Genomic DNA, 20,321 nt, shown 5'->3' on the forward strand with positions numbered 1-20,321 from the left:
TTTTCCAGCCCAGTATGCAAAACTTCACAAATGAAGTTGCATAGCATTTTTCTCATCGATGCCCAAACTTTGGGATGCATTCCTTTTGGAAAGAATTACTGACTTTTAATCATAAGAATACTGCTGATCTTTTAAAACCCCATTTTGAGAGAATTATGTTTTGATCACTGAAAATACAAAATAATATTGCTTTTAGAAATTTAGTAATGTCTAATGAAATTAAAAACTTTATGCTAAATCAGGTTTTATTTTAAGATGCAAACCTACATCTGCAAACTCAGGTTTTCATAGTAGTACAGTTTTAAATTACCTGCAAGTTCTGTAGAATAGTTTCAAGAAACATGAAATTAAAAAACAAAGCAAAACTGGTTTTGACTCTTGAGGCAGAATGGGGATGAACTATGCTAAATTAGGTTCTTCTGTTCCCAGCATAACCATTTCTTGTTAAGTGACCCTTAGCTGGTGGGAGGCTGGGTGCCGTGACGGTGCGAGTCGTCCTTGCCAGTCAGTGCACCCCAGTGCAGTGACCGACACACACCCGAGTGCCGTGACTCGTTGCCCGCTCACTGCATTAGGCGGACCTTTCACAAGAGGTAGTTTAGTAGTTCAAGTGGTGACTTATTTCATTCATTGAGAAAGACCCTGCATGTGAGGAAGGCACACCAAAATCAAAGACTGTGCATGCAGAAGTTCTTGCTTACACGTCTTGCTCTGAGCGTCTTTCAACTCAGAGGCGGACCACCCAGACTTGTGGCAGAGTCTTTGCCTTGGCGATTTTCACAGCCCGATGTCTAGGCCTGGTTTCCTGTGCACTCTAGATCAGGCGCTTTTTCCAGAAGACCGCAACACATGTTCGAATGAAGTATAATAGACAGATAAGTCTGGCCTACAGCTTTTCGTCTGTACAGTGGAGAGTTTCTCGTAGAGATTGAAGGAAACCATAGAATTCACAACTGTTAACTTTAAGACCGTACCTATTTAATTTCATTTAAAAAGGTAAGAAAGGGAAATGGTTATAATTTCAAGATAGAAGTGCAGCGTGAGGCAGAAATATTAAAACATACTTTTAAAGTTAAGGTAATCAGTTCTAAAAAGTTAAAAAAAATTAACACTTGGATACCCAGCCAGCTAGAAAGATTGGACTGTGTGACTTTAATGATTGCTATTCCAAAAAAGGAGACTTCTCAAGAAGGCTTCATTTTCTGTCCCTTTCACTCAGTAGCTTTTTCATTGAAGAGTTGAATTACATATCAAAAGGACATACAGGAACTCAAGATGATTTCAGGCCATCCGCATTACAGCAAGTACTGTAATGAAGTTCCAACAGTTGAGCGTGAATGTCTAATGATTAAATGGTAAAACTAATTGATATAGTGTCACTTAAATATTTTAGTCACCCCTGTTAATAAAAGCTCTGTACGTACCTGTGCTGAAAAATTTTCATAGCTTTAGCAGAAGTTCAAAAAGGGCGGGTGTGGAGGTGGCAGACTGGCTTTGTCCCCCTTCTCTGCCAGGGTTCAGAGTTCTGCATTTGCTTCCTCTTTGGCGTAGATTCTTACCACTTGGTTATCCCTAACTCCTTGCATTTGAACTTTTTGTCTTCTGACTCTGAGGTTATTCTCAAGGTCATTCCGGATTTTTCACCTTCATAAACTGAGGACACTGGATTATACGATTACAGTGGATTCTAGTTCTAAAATGCCTACATCCTGGAACATCTCGCTAGTTTTCTTTGGAGACCTTGTTTTTCTGTAGCTTTTTGTTTTTGTTTTTTTTTTAAAGACACCGTTGCTTGTCCTCCCTTGGCTTAGTGACTGTTTTTTCTGGGTCGTCTTTCGTCAGTTTTGTCTTGTGGGGGTCCACTTTCCACACATCCTGTGTCTCATCCACTGGCTTCCCCTCTTCCCAGATATTTTCATGACATTAGCTGTCACCTACATTTTGATGACAAACCCACATTTCTCATCTTAGCTGTCAAGCATCTCTTCTACATATTTAATTCCTGTTAAACATTTTCACTTCCGTGTTCCACAATTTGTTCAAATGAATTTTGCCTCTATGTAATTGATTTTATTAAAAGGACACACTATATACTTAGCAGCAGTTACCTGTGGGAAGGAGAGTGAGATTGGGGGTAAGACTGTAATCATTAGAGATTGTGGAGGGAGGGAGGGAGCTTGTACATCTTTTCTGTAGATGTATTGATTTGAATCTTTATAAGATAGTGTTACTGTATTGTGAGAAAAGTTTTCTCTTCAACTAATTCCTCCTCTAAATTTTATTTTTTGAACACTAGTGAGGACGTTTCCTAAAAATAAAAAAGCAAAAGGTAAATTACTGCTAGAAAATAAAATCACATGTGCTAGGGAAATAGCAGTGGTTCTCATTCTGAGAACTTCTAGCCAGATGTTAGCCATACCTAATTTGCATGTATCTGGCATGTTACATGTGCTGAGAAATTTAAAGAAATATACAAACATCCTGATTCTTATTTAATTAGATGTGGTGGGGCCCTGCTTATTTTTTATTTCTTGGATAGGTCAATATACAGAAAGTATTAGGTACTTAAAATTCATCAGTAAATACTTTGTCTTTAATGGAAACAGTTCTTTTTGCCTTGCCATATTATTCAACTGTAAGTTTATATTTTAATCATGGGTAAGCAGTATCCTATATAGTCTAATAGCCATTAGTAATGTGGAGGCATTGTTAAACTTTAACCTGTATTAGGACAATTTGCCTTATTCTTTTTAAGGATAATACCTTATAGTAGTCTCAAACAAAACTAACAAAATAATCCTTTTGCTATTTAGTTACATGAATTCTCTTAACATACGTGTTCCAGAAATGAGAATAGTAGATGGAGGTCAAGAAAAAAGGTTGATGCATGGTCTGTTAATTTTTCAGATGTGGGAAGAATACCCTGATGTTTATGGGGTGAGGCGGTCAAACCGAAGCAGACAAGAACCGTCACGATTTAATATTAAGGAGGAGGTAAGAAAAAAAGACTGTTAAAGGGGACACATTTAAACTCCTTATCTTACCTCATCCTTTCCCAGTCTGAGTGTGTGTTACCATTAAGACTAAACTTCAGGCCGCGGGAGTTGAGTGACTACTGCGAGCTTATGGCAAATGTTTCAGTAAAGTGTCAGTATGACAGAACTGGCCTCATTTTTTATTTTTTTTTAACGTTTCTCATGGTGAAATTGATTGTATCAAGAAGTTTTTAAATATCTAATTTCTCAATCTCGATTTTGTCAAATGAGTAACTCTCCTGGTAAACAAATGTAACAATATAAGTAGTTTCAGTTTTATTTCTGAGGAAGGAGCATTTGCTTGACATCGTGATGTATTTTATTTTATCTAATTTCTTGAAATTTAGTTTCCTGGCTTATTTTTAGTGTACAGTATAAAATGTTTCATGCATACTCCGATCTAATTGAGAGATTAAATGCAGTGGTGGTTTTAAAATTAGTATCATTTCCTGGGTTCTGTTGTTTTTGTAGAATCAGACTGCTCTCACCTTTTTGTTTATGTGATATTTTTGTGCATTCTTATCGCTGTACTAGATTTGTGTACTGCATTCTGGAGAGATGCTCTTTTGTCTCTCAGTGAAACGTGCCCTGTCTGCATTTTAGGAGGACATTCCTATTCTTAACAGTACATCATCCTTCTGATAAAAGCTGAATATTAATGGTAATAGGTCAGTGGACCGTAACATGCACATTGCATTTATGATGTTTTGTTTTGAGTGACCTCTGAGCTGGGTGTCCCTGGCTGTCCTTTTCCATGGCATCTAGGACCAGGTGACTGAGCAGTGTGTTAGAAGTCACATAGCTGTGCAAATCTTTTTCCTTTTTGTATATAAACTAACACATTGTCCGAGGGGCAGAAGACTAAGAGCGATCAGACTGGTTTGCCATTTTGCTTAATTTTGGGGAGAAAGAGCTGTTCTGGTGCCTTTCTGGGCCTAGCAGTGTTGGCGGAGCGGGTTCGGCTCGTGACTGAACACGCTCTTTAACGAGCCTAGAATGAAGTAGATCCGTAGCCACTGCCTCTGATGGCACACTAACCGCTGTGGCATTTCCGTAGGATATTCTGCATCTGCAGGATCCAGTATGGTGAGCACTAGATAAGCGGCTTTTACAATACAAATCAAGTGGAATGAAAAGTCCCTTTCCTTAGTCACACTGGGCACACTTCAAGGGCCGCCGGCTGTGATATTGGACATTGCAGATACAGACCGTTGCCATCATCCCAGGAAATTTTATGGGACTGTGCTCTTCTAGAAGTCGAGTGGAGGGAAATAGTCCCTGGTGTTAGAGATAAGGTGGTAATGACATACAGAAGTCAATCTTCAAACCAGGGGAAGGGTGAACACCACCAGACAGATGCGCAGGTTTCTGTCCAAAAGCTCATGTGGAATAATGTCATATCGAGTGGATTATGGAACCAGGGGGCGGTGGTGTCCCTACGAACTGTAAATTAAAGTCTGTGATCATTTCTCCCCCTTACACACTGAAGGCAAGTAGCGGGTCTGACAGTGGGAGCCCAAAGAGAAGAGGCCAGAGGCAGCTGAAAAAACAGTAAGTCTTTCATGGGGAAACTGCAGGCTGGTGGTGCGGCGCATGGCGGCATCTCTGGGACCGCTGTCACTGTCGTCAGCCTGTCTGGGTCCCAGAGGCTGCTCCGTCTGGGGTCACCTGGGGTCACTGTCCAGCTTGATGTGCAGCATTGGAAGCCCAGGCTGCTCAGTTTTGCACATGTAAGTATTTCACTCGTGCTTGGGCTCCTCCTTGGGGGCAAACCCCAGCTTATTCTATCCGGTTACCCCAAACGAGCTCAGTTATTTTTTTTTTCGTGCACAGATACCAAATATATAGGTATTTGGCATTCTAGCATTCTATTCTGATGAAGCAAGGAACAGATTTTTCATTTCCATTCGTCCTTTGTGTCAGCATGGCAGAATTATATTGGTCGGACACCTGTCTCAGTGTGAAATTTTACATTGTCATTTCTGTTAATTCAAATATTGCAATTCATAGACAATTTTAATTGTCGGGCTTAATGTGAACTTTATAACAGGTTATATAGTTCTTATTTAAAAATTCTGAAAAGTATTTGATTTTTTTGTTTGGTTTTCGGAGAAAGAAATCTTTTTGGAAGGGGTGTGGATCCCTTTGACAGTCTGGATTCCACAGCCCGTCTCTTCTGAAAAATGTAAATATTAAAAACTTTGCACACAAATTCAGGGGATTTCATGATAAACAGTTGTCTGTGGCCCTTAGCGACAGCACCAGTTATGTAGTCTCTATTACACAATGTTAGTAATTAATCTTAAATACGTTTTTGGCCTAAGGCTAAGTAATTTGGGTTTTTAAAATCCATTTCCTCATGCCCAAAATGGAGTAACACTTATTCTGCTGACCTAACAGAGTTAATAGAAAGTATGCTGAGTCAGGTGTTTAATATCATTTTGCTTAGGGCACATGCAATTTTCATTTGTGTTCTAAATATTTAGTTAGAGTTGGAGAAGTAGTAACTGCAGGCAAGCCTGCATTTCTCGGCATCTCAGAAGGTGGTGGTTCCGCCCCAGTCAGATGGCCTGCTTGGGAGAGTGTGTTCTCGGTGTATCATTCTAAACGGCCGTCTGAGGCCCTTTGGGAAGTCCAGGAATGTGCTCTCCCCTCCACCATCCGCCTGCGTTCGGGCAGTCTCTTGACTGGGACCCAGGTGGGGCTGTGCCTGAAACCCACGACTTCCCATTCTAGCGACTGTACGCTGGTGCGCGGAAGCCCACGTTTCCAGCCGTGTACAGCTCACCAGTCTTCCTCCTCTGACCGGCGTCTACTCATTTTCCCTCCTGTCAATCCTAAGAGCTCTCCGGAGTTGGCAGCTCTCAGGTCTTCCCAGGGCAGAACCTCCGAGTCCCTTGTGTTGCGAGTGGCGGGCTGTGTTGTCTGTATTGCTGCCTCCCTTCCCGGGGGCTCTTCCTGCCACAGTCGAGGTGGTCCCCTCGCTCCTGTTGTCTGGGGCCCTGGGCCAGCCTCACATCCTGCTGTCCTTTAGCTGGTGAGGGCCTGGCTCCCGGAGAGCTCTCCCGGGCCATTTTAATTAGTAAGATGACTTGGAGGAAATCTTGCAGCTGCTAGGACTCAGGTGGCAGGGCCCAGTGCCAGCGGCACCCTCTGCGATCTGCACGGGTGTAACAGACCCGCGTGTGGCACGCAGGCTTCAGGGTTGAGTCTCACTCAGAGGGCGGGGAGTTCTGAGATACGCTTTCCTGAAACCCCGCAGGTTGTACCACAGATTTTGAAATTTTTAAAAAGCAGCTTTTGGGGAATTAATTTCAAACTCGAGAGAAGTCGTGAGAATAGAAGTAGCACAAAGGAAGCCTGGTGCTTTACCTGGCCTTCCCACCGGTTCCCATTGGGGCCCACTGGCTTTGTGGTCGTGGGTGTTCTCCTTACGTGTGCGCACATGGACTATTTCTCTTGAACCATTTAAGCCAGCATTCATACGTCCATACGTCATGGCCTTTTGCCCTTAAACACGTCAGCGCGTGTATCCTAAGAATCGTATTCTCTTTCGTAAGCACAGGGCAGGTTTAACAAACAGATTCAGCGTCGCCGAAATTCTGCTTCATATTCCCATTGCTGTCACTTGACCCAGTAATGTCTATTACTACATTTTTCCACCTCCACTACAAGGTATTGTATTAGTTGTCAGGTTTCTTTAATCGCTACAGCATTTTCACAGGCTTGCTTTGCACGTTTGACATTGACATTTTTGAAGAATACACTCTTAGAAGGAGCTCACTCCCCTGAATCATGTTAATTAGCGTTTTAAAACCTTAGAACTTAGGCCAGCACAGTGTTCCCGCACCATGGGGAAGTGATCTTTTCACCTCACCTCTCCTACACAGTGGCTTAATATTGCTGATCCTAACCTACTTTTTTTATCCCGTTGCTGAAAATTGTAAAACAATTTAAAATCCAGCCAATTTCAAATACACATATATACAAAATCAGTTAGATCCGTCAGGCCGCTGGTTGTTCAGCTCCTCTCAGATTGTGTAAGCCTGGCCGTAATTTTCCCTGATCCCCGGGTTTTCATGGGGTTGGGGGTGAGCGTCGCAGGGCAGGGGGTGTGGCGCGTTGCCTAACTTGTTCCCACGGGGCTTTAGTTTCCTCCTCTGGGAAGAGGCCTTCGGGCCAGTAGATCTGCTGAGTGTTTGCACGTTTCGGAAGAGTCTGAAGTCCTCCTGGTTGTCCATGAGTCTATAAATCTGCCATCGAAGTGGAAAATTCTAGAACTGCCCTGATTGAGAGTCTCAATTCCTGGCAGAGTTACGTAAATTACAACTAATACCCGACTGAGGCTCTTTCTCTTCCGGTCATCTGTCCCTGAAGTCTTAATCGTTCGCGTTCTTCCTGTGAAACCACTTCTCTCCATCGTGACTGCGTGAACGCCTTCCGAAGGGTCAGCTGTTCTGGGCTTGGTTCAAGAGAGACTGTAGCCTCGTGTGCCAGTCTCCCAGTTGCTGGAGACACCTTTTCTTTCCTGCTTGCCGTCACTTTATGTTCCTCGGGTTTGTCAGCAAACCCTTTATTGTACTAGGCTCTGGGGAAGGAGCATAAGACACGTGCCCAGAGCGTAGTTAGATAGAAGGTCTTTGTTTCAGAGAGACCGAAGGATGCTCGACAATGCTAAGACACCTTAGTGTCTCACTCGTTTGCTTCTACAAGCACCCTGCCTGCCTGACCGATGACTGACATGGCTCAGTTTTTAATTATTGCTTTATTTAACAAAGGAGCATCTCTGTTTGCCTACCTTTGAGCTGAGTAAGTTCTAGTACAAAGATGAGAAAATGGCCCTGCCCACAAGGAGTCAGCTGCTGTTAGGGAAATTGACCTGAAACAAACAGTGCTAGTAGAACCTAAGTAATGTACATAAAAGTGCTCCTCTGCCTTTTCATGGAAGGCTTGAATTTTTTCCCCTAAAATCTACACTAATTCAGGTGTAGGGTGGTTTCTTCACCTTTAAGGAGGATACTCAGCAATCAACAGATCAGCTACCTTCTTGCAGCAAGCTTTTGCTATTACTTTGACCCATTCTTCCTTGAAGAATATCGCTTGGACTTTGCAATACTGCAACAGTTGTCTTTAGCATAACCTCATTTCCTGTACACAGGCCAAGAGGCACAGTAGTAATTCTCTTGTGTACTAAGAAACCCTAGGTACTTGCCCGTAAATTCCCTGCCCCCAAACATTTCATGCTTGGTGGCTGGCCTGTGTCCCTTCCTCCTTCTCTGCAGGTGAGAAATGAGCTAAGTCCCTGTGATATCTTGTTTGGGTTTCAAATAAACTTGAGAAAACTGTTTGGAGTAGTAGAACTCCCATAGTGTATGGCTCTTTCCAGCCTTCTAAGATCTCAAGGAACAGAGGAACATCTGACAATTACTAGAAACTACACCTTTAGCTGAGCAGATAATTTAGTAGGTGGTACGTTTATTATTGAAAAATAACTTCAGGGACTATTTCCTCAAACGTATTCTAAAGATGCTAAAATACCTATTATAGTAGTTCTCAAAGAAGCCTCTAACCAGTTTCTCCATCATCTGTGAATTTGTTAAAATTTTTAGGCCTCACATTAGACTTACCAAATGGGAAAGGAAACTCTGGCGGTGGCTCAAAAATCTGTTTTAAGCCCTTTAAGTGGTCCTGATCCATGCTAATATTTGAGAACCACTGATAGACTATATATCATGGCTTTAATCTGGTCAATGATAGTAGTAAAATCAAAGTAGAATATGAGAGATTTAACAGCATTTTTTTTTACAGAACAAATAGTTTAAAATATATCCTTAGTTTCCATTTTCAGTTATTTTTGCTACCAGAGATGATATAGGAAAAGGTATTAACACAGTCCAGGAAAAAACACAACCAAAATTTAGGCGGAGCCAGAATAAGTCTCTTGTAGCATAATATCTAAAATGTACCTGTTCTGCCTTTTGGGTAATTAGTTCAAAATTCGTGGTAAACAACCTGGAAGAATTCACGTAGGAAAAATCCGTTTCGTTTTGCTTTTGATCACAGAGAAAAATGGAAACGGGAGCCCTCAGAAGATGAGCAGGAACAAGGAACCAGTGCAGAGAGTGAACCAGAGCAAAAGAAAGTGAAAGCCAGAAGACCCGTCCCCAGAAGGTGCAGTGTTTGCTCAGACATCTCTGCTGCCGGTCGAGCTTGATTTGTGTTAGATCAAAATGGTGTCGTGCTCGCACGAGGGCCTTAATTGACGGGATCCAGTATGTTGTGATCTGGGTTTTGAACGTCTGTGGTTCCCTTCTTGCCAGCCCACCTCTTTAGCTGATGATTGGATGACGGGGCTGCTGATGCTGATTGTGGGTGTTTGCATGGTATGTAGCTCAGAGTGACTCTTACTACTGTCTCTTGCTCCACAGTGGATTAGTTAGGAGGGAAGACTATCTTAAAAAAAAAAAAAAAAAAAAGCTCCCTGTGTATTTATTTGACTTGAGTACAGGCTCTTTTTTGGGGAACTGATTCTTAAGTTTAAAACAGCGTCTGGTTGAAAGCATCACCATGTTCAGATAATCCGTATGACATTAAGCAGAGAATCCATGCAGGGAAGGAAGGAGTCCGAGGAGGCAGGAAGCTGGGAATTTTTGATCAGATGGATGGTAACATAGGGTACGATGATGGGGAAGGAAGGCCTAAGGCAGAGAGGCCCAGGGAAATTTACCTCCTTGCAGTGTTGCTTAGGATGTCGCCTCGGGGCCAGATCCCACTCACCACCAGTTTCGCGTGGCCTGCTTTTATAGGCGAACATCCATAGTTTGATGAGAGGGCACCCTCAGTTTGGATCCCAGTCAAGTGAAATGTTATCCTTTCAAAAAGAATGCTGTTCTTTTCATTAATAGATATGTATCACAAAAAATACACTCAGTGGTTATTTTGAATTTTGTCAAAAATGTATGAAAATTTATTTTTTGTTATATAAGTAACTCATAAGTAGCCTCAATTTTGCCTTTTGTCTGGGAAAGCCAAAAATATTTTCTTTCTGGCCATCTTCAGCAAACATTTGCCTACCCCTGCCTTAGGACGTTGTATCCCTCTCCCCTGCCCACCCCCCCAAGGAAATCCATCTCCCGAGTTTCGTCTCCTTTCATCTGGTTTTAAGCTCTCAGGGCTGGAACGCCACTCCAGTTCTGTATTCTAGATTTTATCCATAATTTATTGAATCGTCGATCATCTATCTTTGTAGCTTCGGTTATAGTAGGTACAAGAGAAACATGGTCGTGAGTGAGCGTCCACCTCCCTTTTTCCCCTTTTACCTTTCTGACCACTGGTAGGGTGTCTGGGGTTTCCCCACGCGAGCTCCTGGACTGTGTCTCTCAGCCCTGGCTGTGTGTGGGAGTCCCCAGCGGGGCCGTGTCCTCGGTCCGTTCCGTCGGTTTGTGGCAGGGCACAGTCTCAGGTGTTCTTCCGGGTGCATTTTACGCACAGTAAGAAAGCGATACGTATGGTCGATGCCTGTGCTTACTCCCTGGACACAGACGATGGCATTCCATGCACCTCTCTGCACATTTTTCTTTAATTATCTTATAAATCTTTCCATGTCAGTACATGGAAAGCTCCCCCCCCTTTTTTTTTATGGCTCCATAGTATTATCTTGAACTAGTTCACAGTTATTGAACATTTATAGTTTTTCTAATCCTTTGTTATTAATCTTTTGTTAGTACGAATAATATTACAGTGAATACCTCAGTATGCTTCAGCTGGTGTAAGATCAGTTCTCTGAAGTAAAATTGTTATATTTGCAAGTGCGATGTTTCCAGGTTCTCACCAACGGGATGCTGTCAGTAGCATGCTGCATGTGCACTTTGATATCAGGCGAGCCTGAGGGACAGTCGAGAACCGTTGCCCCAGAACTCACCGTCTCTCCTAGAAATGACTGAGGATTATTGACATTAGAACCCCTTTCCTGTTGAAAACGCAGAATTCCAGCAAATTGGAATCTCAGGGAACAGGATCTAGGAATGGACCTTTCTGCCGTCTTCCTGGTTAAACTCCGTATGCACGTACCTCTTCTCTGGGAAATACAGTTACGTAGATTAGAAGCTGACTCCAGATGACAGAGGAGGAACCGCTATTTTTTTCTCTTCTCATTTTAGAACAGTGCCCAAACCTCGCGTTAAAAAGCAGCCTAAAACTCAGCGTGGGAAGAAAAAAAAGCAAGAGTCTTCCGATGACGACGATGAAGATGACGAAGCCCCCAAGAGGCAGACTCGTCGCAGAGCGGCTAAAAATGTTAGGTAGGGGGAGCCCCAGAAGTTTTTCGTTAGTGTGAGGGTGATGGTGTGATTGGTTAGGACTTGATTCTCAGTCCAGGATTTTGCATCTGATAGGCAGAAATGATGACCTGTGTCCTGGGGTGGTATCTGGAAATTTGGTCTGCGTTCTTGTAAAAAGAAATGGCGTTGGCCAATGAGACTATAGAAAGAGTGACAATAGCTTATTTCAAGCCTTCGTTCCTATTAAGAGAGCTGCTTGAAGTTCATGTCCTGTCAGGGTAGCTCAGTGATGTTATTTTCATAACATCTTTTTTTAAGAGAGATGTTGGGTTGTATCCTTCTGAATTGTTCTCCGAATCAGATAAATTTTAAGTCCAGCTTACATATTGATATTTGGGTATAATTCATTAAACTTACTGATAGCATATGAAGCATTACCAGAAAATGAAATAAAGGAATATAGGTACATGCAAACATTAATTTTTTACTTTATGTGAATCAAAGGGCACTTAGTTTTCTCCTAGAAGACGTGCAGGCTTCTTTCGGTCTACTTAGAGATGGTGATACTGAGTCCTGGGGATATTAATAACCGGCACAGTGAATAATTTCCAGGCTCAGACTGGGCTTCGAGTAAGCCGATGTAGAGAGAGCACCTTTCCCTCCTGTAGGTGTACGTATCGAGAAGTGTGTTTTCCTCGTGTGACTCCCAAACAATTTGTCATTAATATGCAGTGGAAGGTTGCATTCGAATATTTTACTACCATGGAAATGTGTTTATTGAAGTTCTCAGTAGTTTGAAAATACTTAAATTTCATATTCATGTTTATTGGAAGACAAAATAATACAGGGTTGAAACATTTAGTTTTGGAAATATTACTTCTCTTTTGCATAATAGCAACTTTTTAAATTCATTATGCGTTTTCTTTCTCTGTAGTTTTCTTATTTATGTAGTAATGACCTGACTAAAAAGCAAAAATACACATCCTTACACAAATCATTATAAATGTAGTCTGCTTTTATTTTGAAATACGAGTTAGCCTTCCAGCCACTTAATAATACATTGAGTAGAAAAACGAACTTCAGGCCCACTGTGTGTGGCTGATCTATCAGACAGCACGTTGGAGCCAACAGGGTACGTATGGTTCATTATTCCGGTGATGTGATGGATGGCAAGTTCTGAAAAGATGGTTTCTCATTGATTTAGCATCGTTTCTCACACAGTTACAAAGAAGACGATGACTTCGAGACTGACTCGGATGACCTCATCGAAATGACTGGGGAAGGAGCTGATGAGCAGCAGGATAATAGTGAAACCATCGAAAAGGTCTTAGACTCGAGGCTCGGGAAGAAAGGAGGTGTGTGTCTCTGGGAAGCAAATTACTACTTATGTCTGCCCAGCAAGGCCTACATTTTATGTGTTTTAACTCTGAAATGATGAATTTCAGTTCATGCCCGTATTTGTTGTGAAAGGTGGATGTTTTCTGACCCAGTCCTCATGTTTCAGAGCTGAAAATACAGCGATGTGTTTAATATGTCTTTAGATTTCAAAATTAAACTAGTGAGGTTGTGCTAATATCTTATAAAGCAGCATTGTAGCAGAGATTCTTGCTTATTGACGTTAAGCAAATGAACCTTTAGCTAATTGTTTCTCATTCTCCTTCTGAAAAGTATGAAGCTGGTTAAATACCTATTGAGTGATAGTGAATAGATTTTTGTGTTTAAATTGAGATACCTCATAACTCAGCTTCTTTAATCTTTCCATGTAGGAGCTAGGGACATAATACCTAATTCCTTTTTCTTTGTCTCCTTTTTTCATCCAGCCTTACTTGAGGTTGAGCATTAACAGCACTTTAGGTGGATGGGCCATTGGCGGGGGGATTTTTATTTTCTCACCTTATTTTTAATATTCCTGGAGGGGTGGCTTTGTTTTCTGTGTTAGTAGGGATCAAAACAAAAGAATGTCGCTGTTACATTTTTATTGTGTTTGGACACAATGATTTCTTTGATTTCACTAGCAAATTTTGGAATACATTTTAAAGTGTGAAAACTGGGTTTGCATTTTGAAAATATTTGAAATTATCAAACTTGTGTATTCTATGTTGTTTGTGGATTTCTGCTACTTTCAAGTTAAAAGATTTTGGTGCTTTATCTAAAAAGAGATTCTTTAGACAGTTCAGACTTGGGAAACTCTTCAGTGTATGGTTTCATATATTGTTTAAAGTTTATTAAATGCCGAATCCTTTTGTAGCCACTGGAGCTTCTACTACTGTATATGCGATCGAAGCTAATGGAGACCCCAGTGGGGACTTTGACTCTGAAAAGGATGAAGGCGAAGTGCAGTACCTCATCAAGTGGAAGGGTTGGTCTTACATCCATAGCACTTGGGAGAGTGAAGAATCCTTACAGCAACAGAAAGTGAAGGGCCTGAAAAAACTCGAGAACTTCAAGAAGAAAGAGGATGAAATTAAGCAATGGTACATTTTCCCTTGCGCATTAACAAAATACATGGATACAGCCTGAGGGAAGGGAGGTCCAGCCCTAGACACACACCTTCAGTGTGAGGGGATCAGGCTATTGTGTTGTGACTGGGGACAGATCTTTTAAGTCACTGTGTAAAATGTGCCACCTCACTGAATCACATATTTTTCCTTTGAGTCAAAAATGAAAATATGTATCTGTAAGACAGGCAGGTTGAAAAGCACAGAAATTTAAAATTCTCAGATGTGTAGTAATAGCTAATTTGAAGTTGCTGCTGTTGTCCTATTATAGAGGTTTGGTGTTAATAATTATTTTTTCAAGAAAGCCACATTTTAGTCACTCTTAAAGCCTATACACACACACATATTTATTTTTAAAAAATGCTCTATTTTTAAATCTGGAAGTCAGTTTTATTATCGTGGTCTGTTTAGATATATGAGTTTATTACACCATAGTTACTTTTTAGATTTTTTTTTTTTAATTGACTACATGAGAAAGGAGAGCAACTGGTGTGTCTTGAGTCCAAGGTCGTCAGCGTTTCCTAAAAGTATGTTTCCGTAAAGTCTCTGGTGACTCGTAAGGGATCACTAAGGGACAGTTAGAAGTACAGATGTGGTTCCTTTCCTGCCTCTGACTTTGTTCTGCTGGACGTGTGCGAACCTCCAGATGTGATGAGTATGCACTCCTCTCTCCTCTACAGGTTAGGGAAAGTTTCTCCTGAAGACGTGGAATATTTCAACTGCCAACAAGAGCTGGCCTCGGAGTTGAACAAACAGTATCAGATCGTAGAAAGAGTAATAGGTGAGTACGTGGATACTTATTTTAGTAGTGTTTGTTTGAGCTCCAGGAATAATGGCTTTGCTTTTGGGAGTGATGTAAATTAAAAAGTTCGTTTTATAGGTTTACTTTCTGAGAACAGATAGATGCCCAGATTTATTCTGAAGGAAAGGCTAATGAGGTTTTCTGGTCAATTTGGTTGTGGGAGAATGAGAGAAAGATGTGTGAAGGATGGTGCCAAGGCTTTTGACCTGAGGAAATAGAATGAAGGTGCCATTTATGGAAACAAAGGGTGAAGGAAGAGCTGGTTTTCAGAGCAGAAACGAGATTTAGTCTGATAGGCTTTTCTTAGCCATCTAGACGGAGAGCGTTGTGACTGAGGCGGCATACATGCGGGTGGCCGTTTAGAGCTTTTAGTCTGAGCTGGAGATTTACAACTGGCAATTCATCAATACATAGGAAGTATTTAAAGCCTAAGATTCAGTGAGATCATCGGAAATAACATACGTGGTGAGGGTAGGCAATCTGAGAGCGTTCTAGCTTCTGGAAGTCAGAAAATCAGTAAAGGAGACTGAGAAAAGACAGCGAGATCCAGGAGCCGAGAGAGTGGTGTTCTGAAAGGCAGGTGATTCTCATGGCTCAGGACGGAGAAGTGCTGCTGGTCAGAGCGGTGAGGACTTGAGACTTGATCCTTGAATCTGGCAGTATGTGTGCCGTTGAAAATGCATCACGGCACGGTGGGGTTGCAGGCCTGGTTGGGGTGGCTTCAAGAGAGAATGGGGGGAGCCGTGAGTAAAAACAGCACTCCTGGTGAGTTCTGTTGTGGAAATGGGGCGATAACTAGACAGGGCTGTGGGGACAAGGCCGTTTCTTCTTTTTAAGATGCGAGGTAGTAGAGTGAATAATTTTATTCACAGGACCTCAAATGTCACTGTTCTTGGTTATGGTGATAACTGATCCATCTTGTCTTCCATTTGTCTAGCTATGAAGACAAGCAAATCTACGCTGGGTCAAACGGATTTTCCAGGTAAGCAAGAGATCTTGTTTGTAAATGTTTAGCAGTTTAAGAGCAGTTTGTGTTTTGCAGAATATTTACAATCTGGCCACATGGCATGTCATTGGTTATATGTAAAACGGAACGGACTGTTGCTGATCTGTACGTGTTTATATATGAAATAGCTCACAGTCGGAAGCCGGCACCTTCAAATGAACCCGAATATCTATGCAAATGGATGGGGCTGCCCTATTCAGAGTGCAGCTGGGAAGACGAAGCCTTGATTGGAAAGAAATTCCAGAGCTGCATTGATAGCTTCCATAGTCGGAACAACTCAAAAACCATCCCGACAAGAGAGTGTAAGGTGCGGTGATGGCTGCCTTTGGTTTTTTCAGGGGAAAGGTGTCTGGAGGGCTGGTCACATAGCTCTTGGGAACAGTAAATATCAGAAAAGGAAGTGGCCGTTCCCATCGTGGAAGTGAATAAAGATGGCTTAACCTTGACACCAAAGAAGAATCATGAAACAGAGAGGACAAGTTGTGTGCTGGCTTTTCCGACTCCTTAAAAGCTTGCGTTTTACAGAATTAGGTATTCCCGATTAGGGATATTTAGAGAATACTTGAAAGAATTCAAACACTTTAAAGAGAAGTGATGGGAAAGGAGAGTGTTTCTGGAGTTAGAAACCAAACGTATCTGCTCTTTTATTTACTGGGTTGGTTGGTTTCCTTGGTTGGAATTCTTTACATGGGTAATGTGGTGTCTTCGAGTCCTCAGTAATGAAAGTATATGTAAGACGTGGGCTGATTCTGAGAAGTTGACGTGCAAGTTCATGGCATCAGTCAAACCTCTGTCTGAAAAGCATTGTGTCATTGAGGGTCAGTGAGTATGATAAAGATTGTGGTCAGAGAAGTACAGAGGTGGAAGTCACTGGGCTCCAGGAATCACTGAAGGGGTTTTGACGAGGAAGTTGTGGTCCTTGAGCTGCCCTGGTCCTTGGGGACTGGATCGGTGCTAGGTAGACAGACAGCAGGGCCCAGAGTGTTGCCCCCTGTGAAATCTATTAAGAAGAAGATGTTCCTCTCATGTAGGTAGGAGGACTTGGAGACCTCGGGGTCGGAAGAGAGGGAGGCGATGTTGACCAGTGCACCTAGGTTAAGGCGTGCGTGTCTGGAATACCTAGAGGAATATTTTTATTTTATCCTGTGGGTATTGATGTGCCTTCCCTACTGAATAGAGCAGCAGGATGGACAGAGTGTTTTGTTCAGAAAGCTCTCTCAAATGGCAGTGTGTAGGAAACTCTAGGGTAAGCAGTTATCAAAGCCAGAAGGTCCAGCCAGGATGATGTGTGAGGGCAAGGGAACTAGCAGCAGGGACTTCTGTGGCCAAATAACTTTGGGAAGCATTCCTGAGGGAACTTCTCCCATAAATGCACAGTATACACAAGCATGTTGGACTTTGAAAAGGTCACTAGTAATGGAGTTTATACAACTTTTTAATGCATTGTTTCGCAAACTGATGTGGCCACAGAATCCACGTTTTGTGCAAACCATAGAGAGTTGGCCTTACTAGACCGTTATTCCTGACACCTTTAGGGTATAAGCGTCCTTTCCTTCAGAAAACCAAATTCATGCACTTGGGGTTTCAAGGTAGGTGGGCTGCATTTCAGACTGTACAATGGTGAAGTTTTGCTGCATTTAGCATATACATACTTTCCCAGAAGCATCGATTTGTCATGTTTAGAGTAAGAACATCAAGACGAAAATAGGAGACTCATATACAGACTTTCCCAGAAGCATCGATTTGTCATGTTTAGAGTAAGAACATCAAGACGAAAATAGGAGACTCACTGCCATACAGTAGAGATGAGGTGATGGAGATGCTATTTAATGATGTTCACAGACTTTGGAAAGGGGCAAGTTCAGTAAAAATTTCCAGATGCAATCTGGTTTGGGAATATGGACCTCGATGAAAGCAGGTGGGGTGGGGTTGGCGATGTGAAACTTGAATTTTTTGTTTGGCTGCCGATCACATAAATGGTGGCTAGCACTGTGACGTAGGTACAAGAAGAAAGCTTTCTCCAGGCCCCGGGCTTTGTTACCTTTTGTTTTTCAGGCCCTGAAGCAGAGACCACGGTTTGTGGCTTTAAAGAAACAGCCGGCATATTTGGGAGGGGAGAATCTCGAGCTCCGTGACTATCAGCTAGAAGGTCTCAACTGGCTTGCTCATTCCTGGTGCAAGTAGGTAGAAAAATGTGTTTGGAATTGTCTTTCCTGTTTTTGGCTTCTTTATTGTTAGACACAAAGAATTACTTCTTTCTACTGTACATAATGGAAATGAAACAATTATGTAATTCAGGAGTTCCTTCTGGGAGTTTCTATGTAAGTGTGAAACATTTTAACCTGAAGACAGTACAGTCAGCCCTCTGTATCTGCAGGTCCCACATCCTTAGATCCAGCCAACTGCAGATCAAAAATATTTGGGGAAAAAAGTTATGTTACGGCTGACATGTACTGTGGTTGCATTTGTACTAAACATTTACAGACTTTTTCCTCAACATTAGTCCCTGAGCAATACAGTATAACAACTATTTGCATAGCATTTATACTGTGTTAGGTATCACAAGTAATCTAGAGATGGACAAAGTATATGGGAGGATGTAGATAGGTTACGTGCGGATATTGTGACATTTTATATAAATAAGAGACTTGAGCATCCTCAGATTTTGGTATCTGCGGGAGTCCTGGAACCAGTCCCACTCACATAACGAGAGAAAACCGTGCTTTGTTATTTAGTTATATGGGGGTAATTTGTCATCGTCAGAGACCTGTGTCAGAATATGTTATTCAGGAGTCTGAGTAGCAAAATAACATGCCGCAGTCCTCGGTGTAGAAGCATTTATTCTTGGAAGAAAAGAAAATGTCTTTTTCCCATGCATTTTGTATCTGGGCCAGGAAAAGCCCAGCTCCGTTCCTATGGGGATGTGAAGAGCAGTGAGGTTCCCGCCCCCGCTCCCACACAGACGAAGGTGCAGCCTGTGAAATCATCCTCACTTTTGTAACAAAACCACCTTTATCTTGGAAAAAAAAAAAAGAGAGAGAGAGATGAAACATGGGTAGCATTGGTCTAATTTCAGAAAACAAGCAAGTCATTTCGGCTCTGCTTTAGTGTGTGTGTGCAGACAGTAGCAGTTTGCTAGGGAGAGGGGATGGAGAAAGCCACCGTTTTCTCCCCATCGGTGAGGAAAGGTGAGCGAAGCAGGAGAGGGATCACTCAGAAATACGCGGTGTCTGAACAGCACGTGAAATTAAATGTGCCTGGGGCTGGTAGAGTATGGCCTCCTCATTCTCCTTTTCCTAGGTACATTCTGCATTGTTCTTTGCTGTACGCCCCCCCTAAAACCAGCAATTCTGTGTGGAACACAATGCATTTTAAAAGTTGTGATCTCTTCTTGGTGAATTAAAAGTCTTATTTTTCTGATCAGTGAAGCTGTCTTGTAGACTGCTTCCAGTTCTCTGTGGTTCCCTGATTTAAGCATGTGTTATAGATGCATAAACCTCCAGTGGCCCACCTTATGTCATACACGTTTTCCTAATTTCCTGCCAAATGGACTGTTCTCTGTTTCCTGAACATACTTTCCTAACTCTGGCCATTTCTTAATTTTTTTTCTAACACCTGCACAGTCCTCTTCCTGTTTGTGTCCCGTTGAAATCCAGCTCTTCTGCCAGAGCCATGTTTCTCAAAAGTGTGGTGCAGGAAACACACCTGCATCAGTATCCAGGAAGGCCAGTTAAAAGCACACGGTCCCGAGCCCGTTTTCAGACGTTCCGATTCGGTGGGTCTGCAGCAGGCTTCAGAAAGCTGCCGTAGACTGTAGCGGGTTTCATGTGACCTCTGTGCTGCAGCATAGTGCCGTATGTAGTGTCGAACACCCCAGGGGCACGCGTTGGAGCGGGCGGGTAACTCAGGCCAAGGCACGTGACCGTCAGGCGGTGCGGTTCACCAGCAGTGGGGCCGGGCAATCTGTCTGACCCCGCTTTCTGCATGGATGGACCCCAAGGTCATGTGCTGCGCACACCGATGTAACAAAACCTGCCTTCTCTGTTACAAGGGGTGGATGTGCAAGAGCAGAATACAAAGTACAGAGTCTGAATAGGCTGTCATAATCCAAACCTTTATTATGCTTAGATCACTTATTCTGCTGTATATAGCTTCTGCTTTCTTCTTAGGTAGGAGGTTTAATTGCAGATGGGAGGAAATACAGTCGAGGCTCACAGGCAGTCTCGCTTGGTGACATCCTGAGACATCGGTGTCATTGCTCTTCATGCACCTACTCTTGTGTGTGTGAACTAATTTTTGTTTGTTTGTTTGTTTTTATTTTTTTCTTTCTGCAGAAGTAACAGTGTAATCCTTGCTGATGAAATGGGCCTAGGAAAGACCATCCAGACCATATCATTCCTCTCCTACCTGTTCCACCAACACCAGCTGTATGGCCCCTTTCTTATAGTCGTCCCTTTATCCACCCTCACCTCATGGCAGAGGGAGTTTGAAATCTGGGCACCAGAGATTAACGTAGTGGTTTACATAGGTGACCTGATGAGCAGAAATACGGTGTGTAAATAAAAGAATTGGGATAGAATCTGTGTTATAAATGTATTTTGGAAATTGACCTAAAGCCACTGTAGTTTTTAGTAAAATCATGATTCTGACACTGTGCTCTAGCCCCGCTGTTGGGAGATTTATGTATCCCAGAAATGCAAC

At 42.4% G+C, this 20,321-nt stretch overlaps 1 protein-coding gene across 11 annotated transcripts in view; it reads left to right on the forward strand.

The window, feature by feature from the left end:
- The window catches only part of CHD2 (chromodomain helicase DNA binding protein 2), a 98,378-nt gene that overhangs the window by 31,707 nt on the left and 46,350 nt on the right, over nt 1-20,321 (forward strand). For 8 of the 11 annotated variants that reach the window (XM_036232002.1, XM_016123423.2, XM_036232003.1 and 5 more), the window contains 11 exons: nt 2,908-2,994; nt 4,525-4,586; nt 9,099-9,206; nt 11,195-11,335; nt 12,536-12,669; nt 13,563-13,788; nt 14,493-14,593; nt 15,552-15,596; nt 15,749-15,927; nt 17,676-17,800; nt 19,955-20,171. In XM_036232002.1, coding sequence (XP_036087895.1) covers nt 2,908-2,994; nt 4,525-4,586; nt 9,099-9,206; nt 11,195-11,335; nt 12,536-12,669; nt 13,563-13,788; nt 14,493-14,593; nt 15,552-15,596; nt 15,749-15,927; nt 17,676-17,800; nt 19,955-20,171 — 1,425 coding nt within the window. Of the gene's footprint in view, nt 1-2,907; nt 2,995-4,468; nt 9,419-11,194; nt 11,336-12,535; nt 12,670-13,562; nt 13,789-14,492; nt 14,594-15,551; nt 15,597-15,748; nt 15,928-17,675; nt 17,801-19,954; nt 20,172-20,321 lie in introns of those variants that run through there. The other 3 variants (XM_036232004.1, XM_016123428.2, XM_016123427.2) reach the window with 3 other exon arrangements.

Source organism: Rousettus aegyptiacus, unplaced genomic scaffold, assembly GCF_014176215.1.
Source record: "Rousettus aegyptiacus isolate mRouAeg1 unplaced genomic scaffold, mRouAeg1.p scaffold_m13_p_14, whole genome shotgun sequence".
NCBI classification, from domain to species: Eukaryota; Metazoa; Chordata; class Mammalia; order Chiroptera; family Pteropodidae; genus Rousettus; species Rousettus aegyptiacus.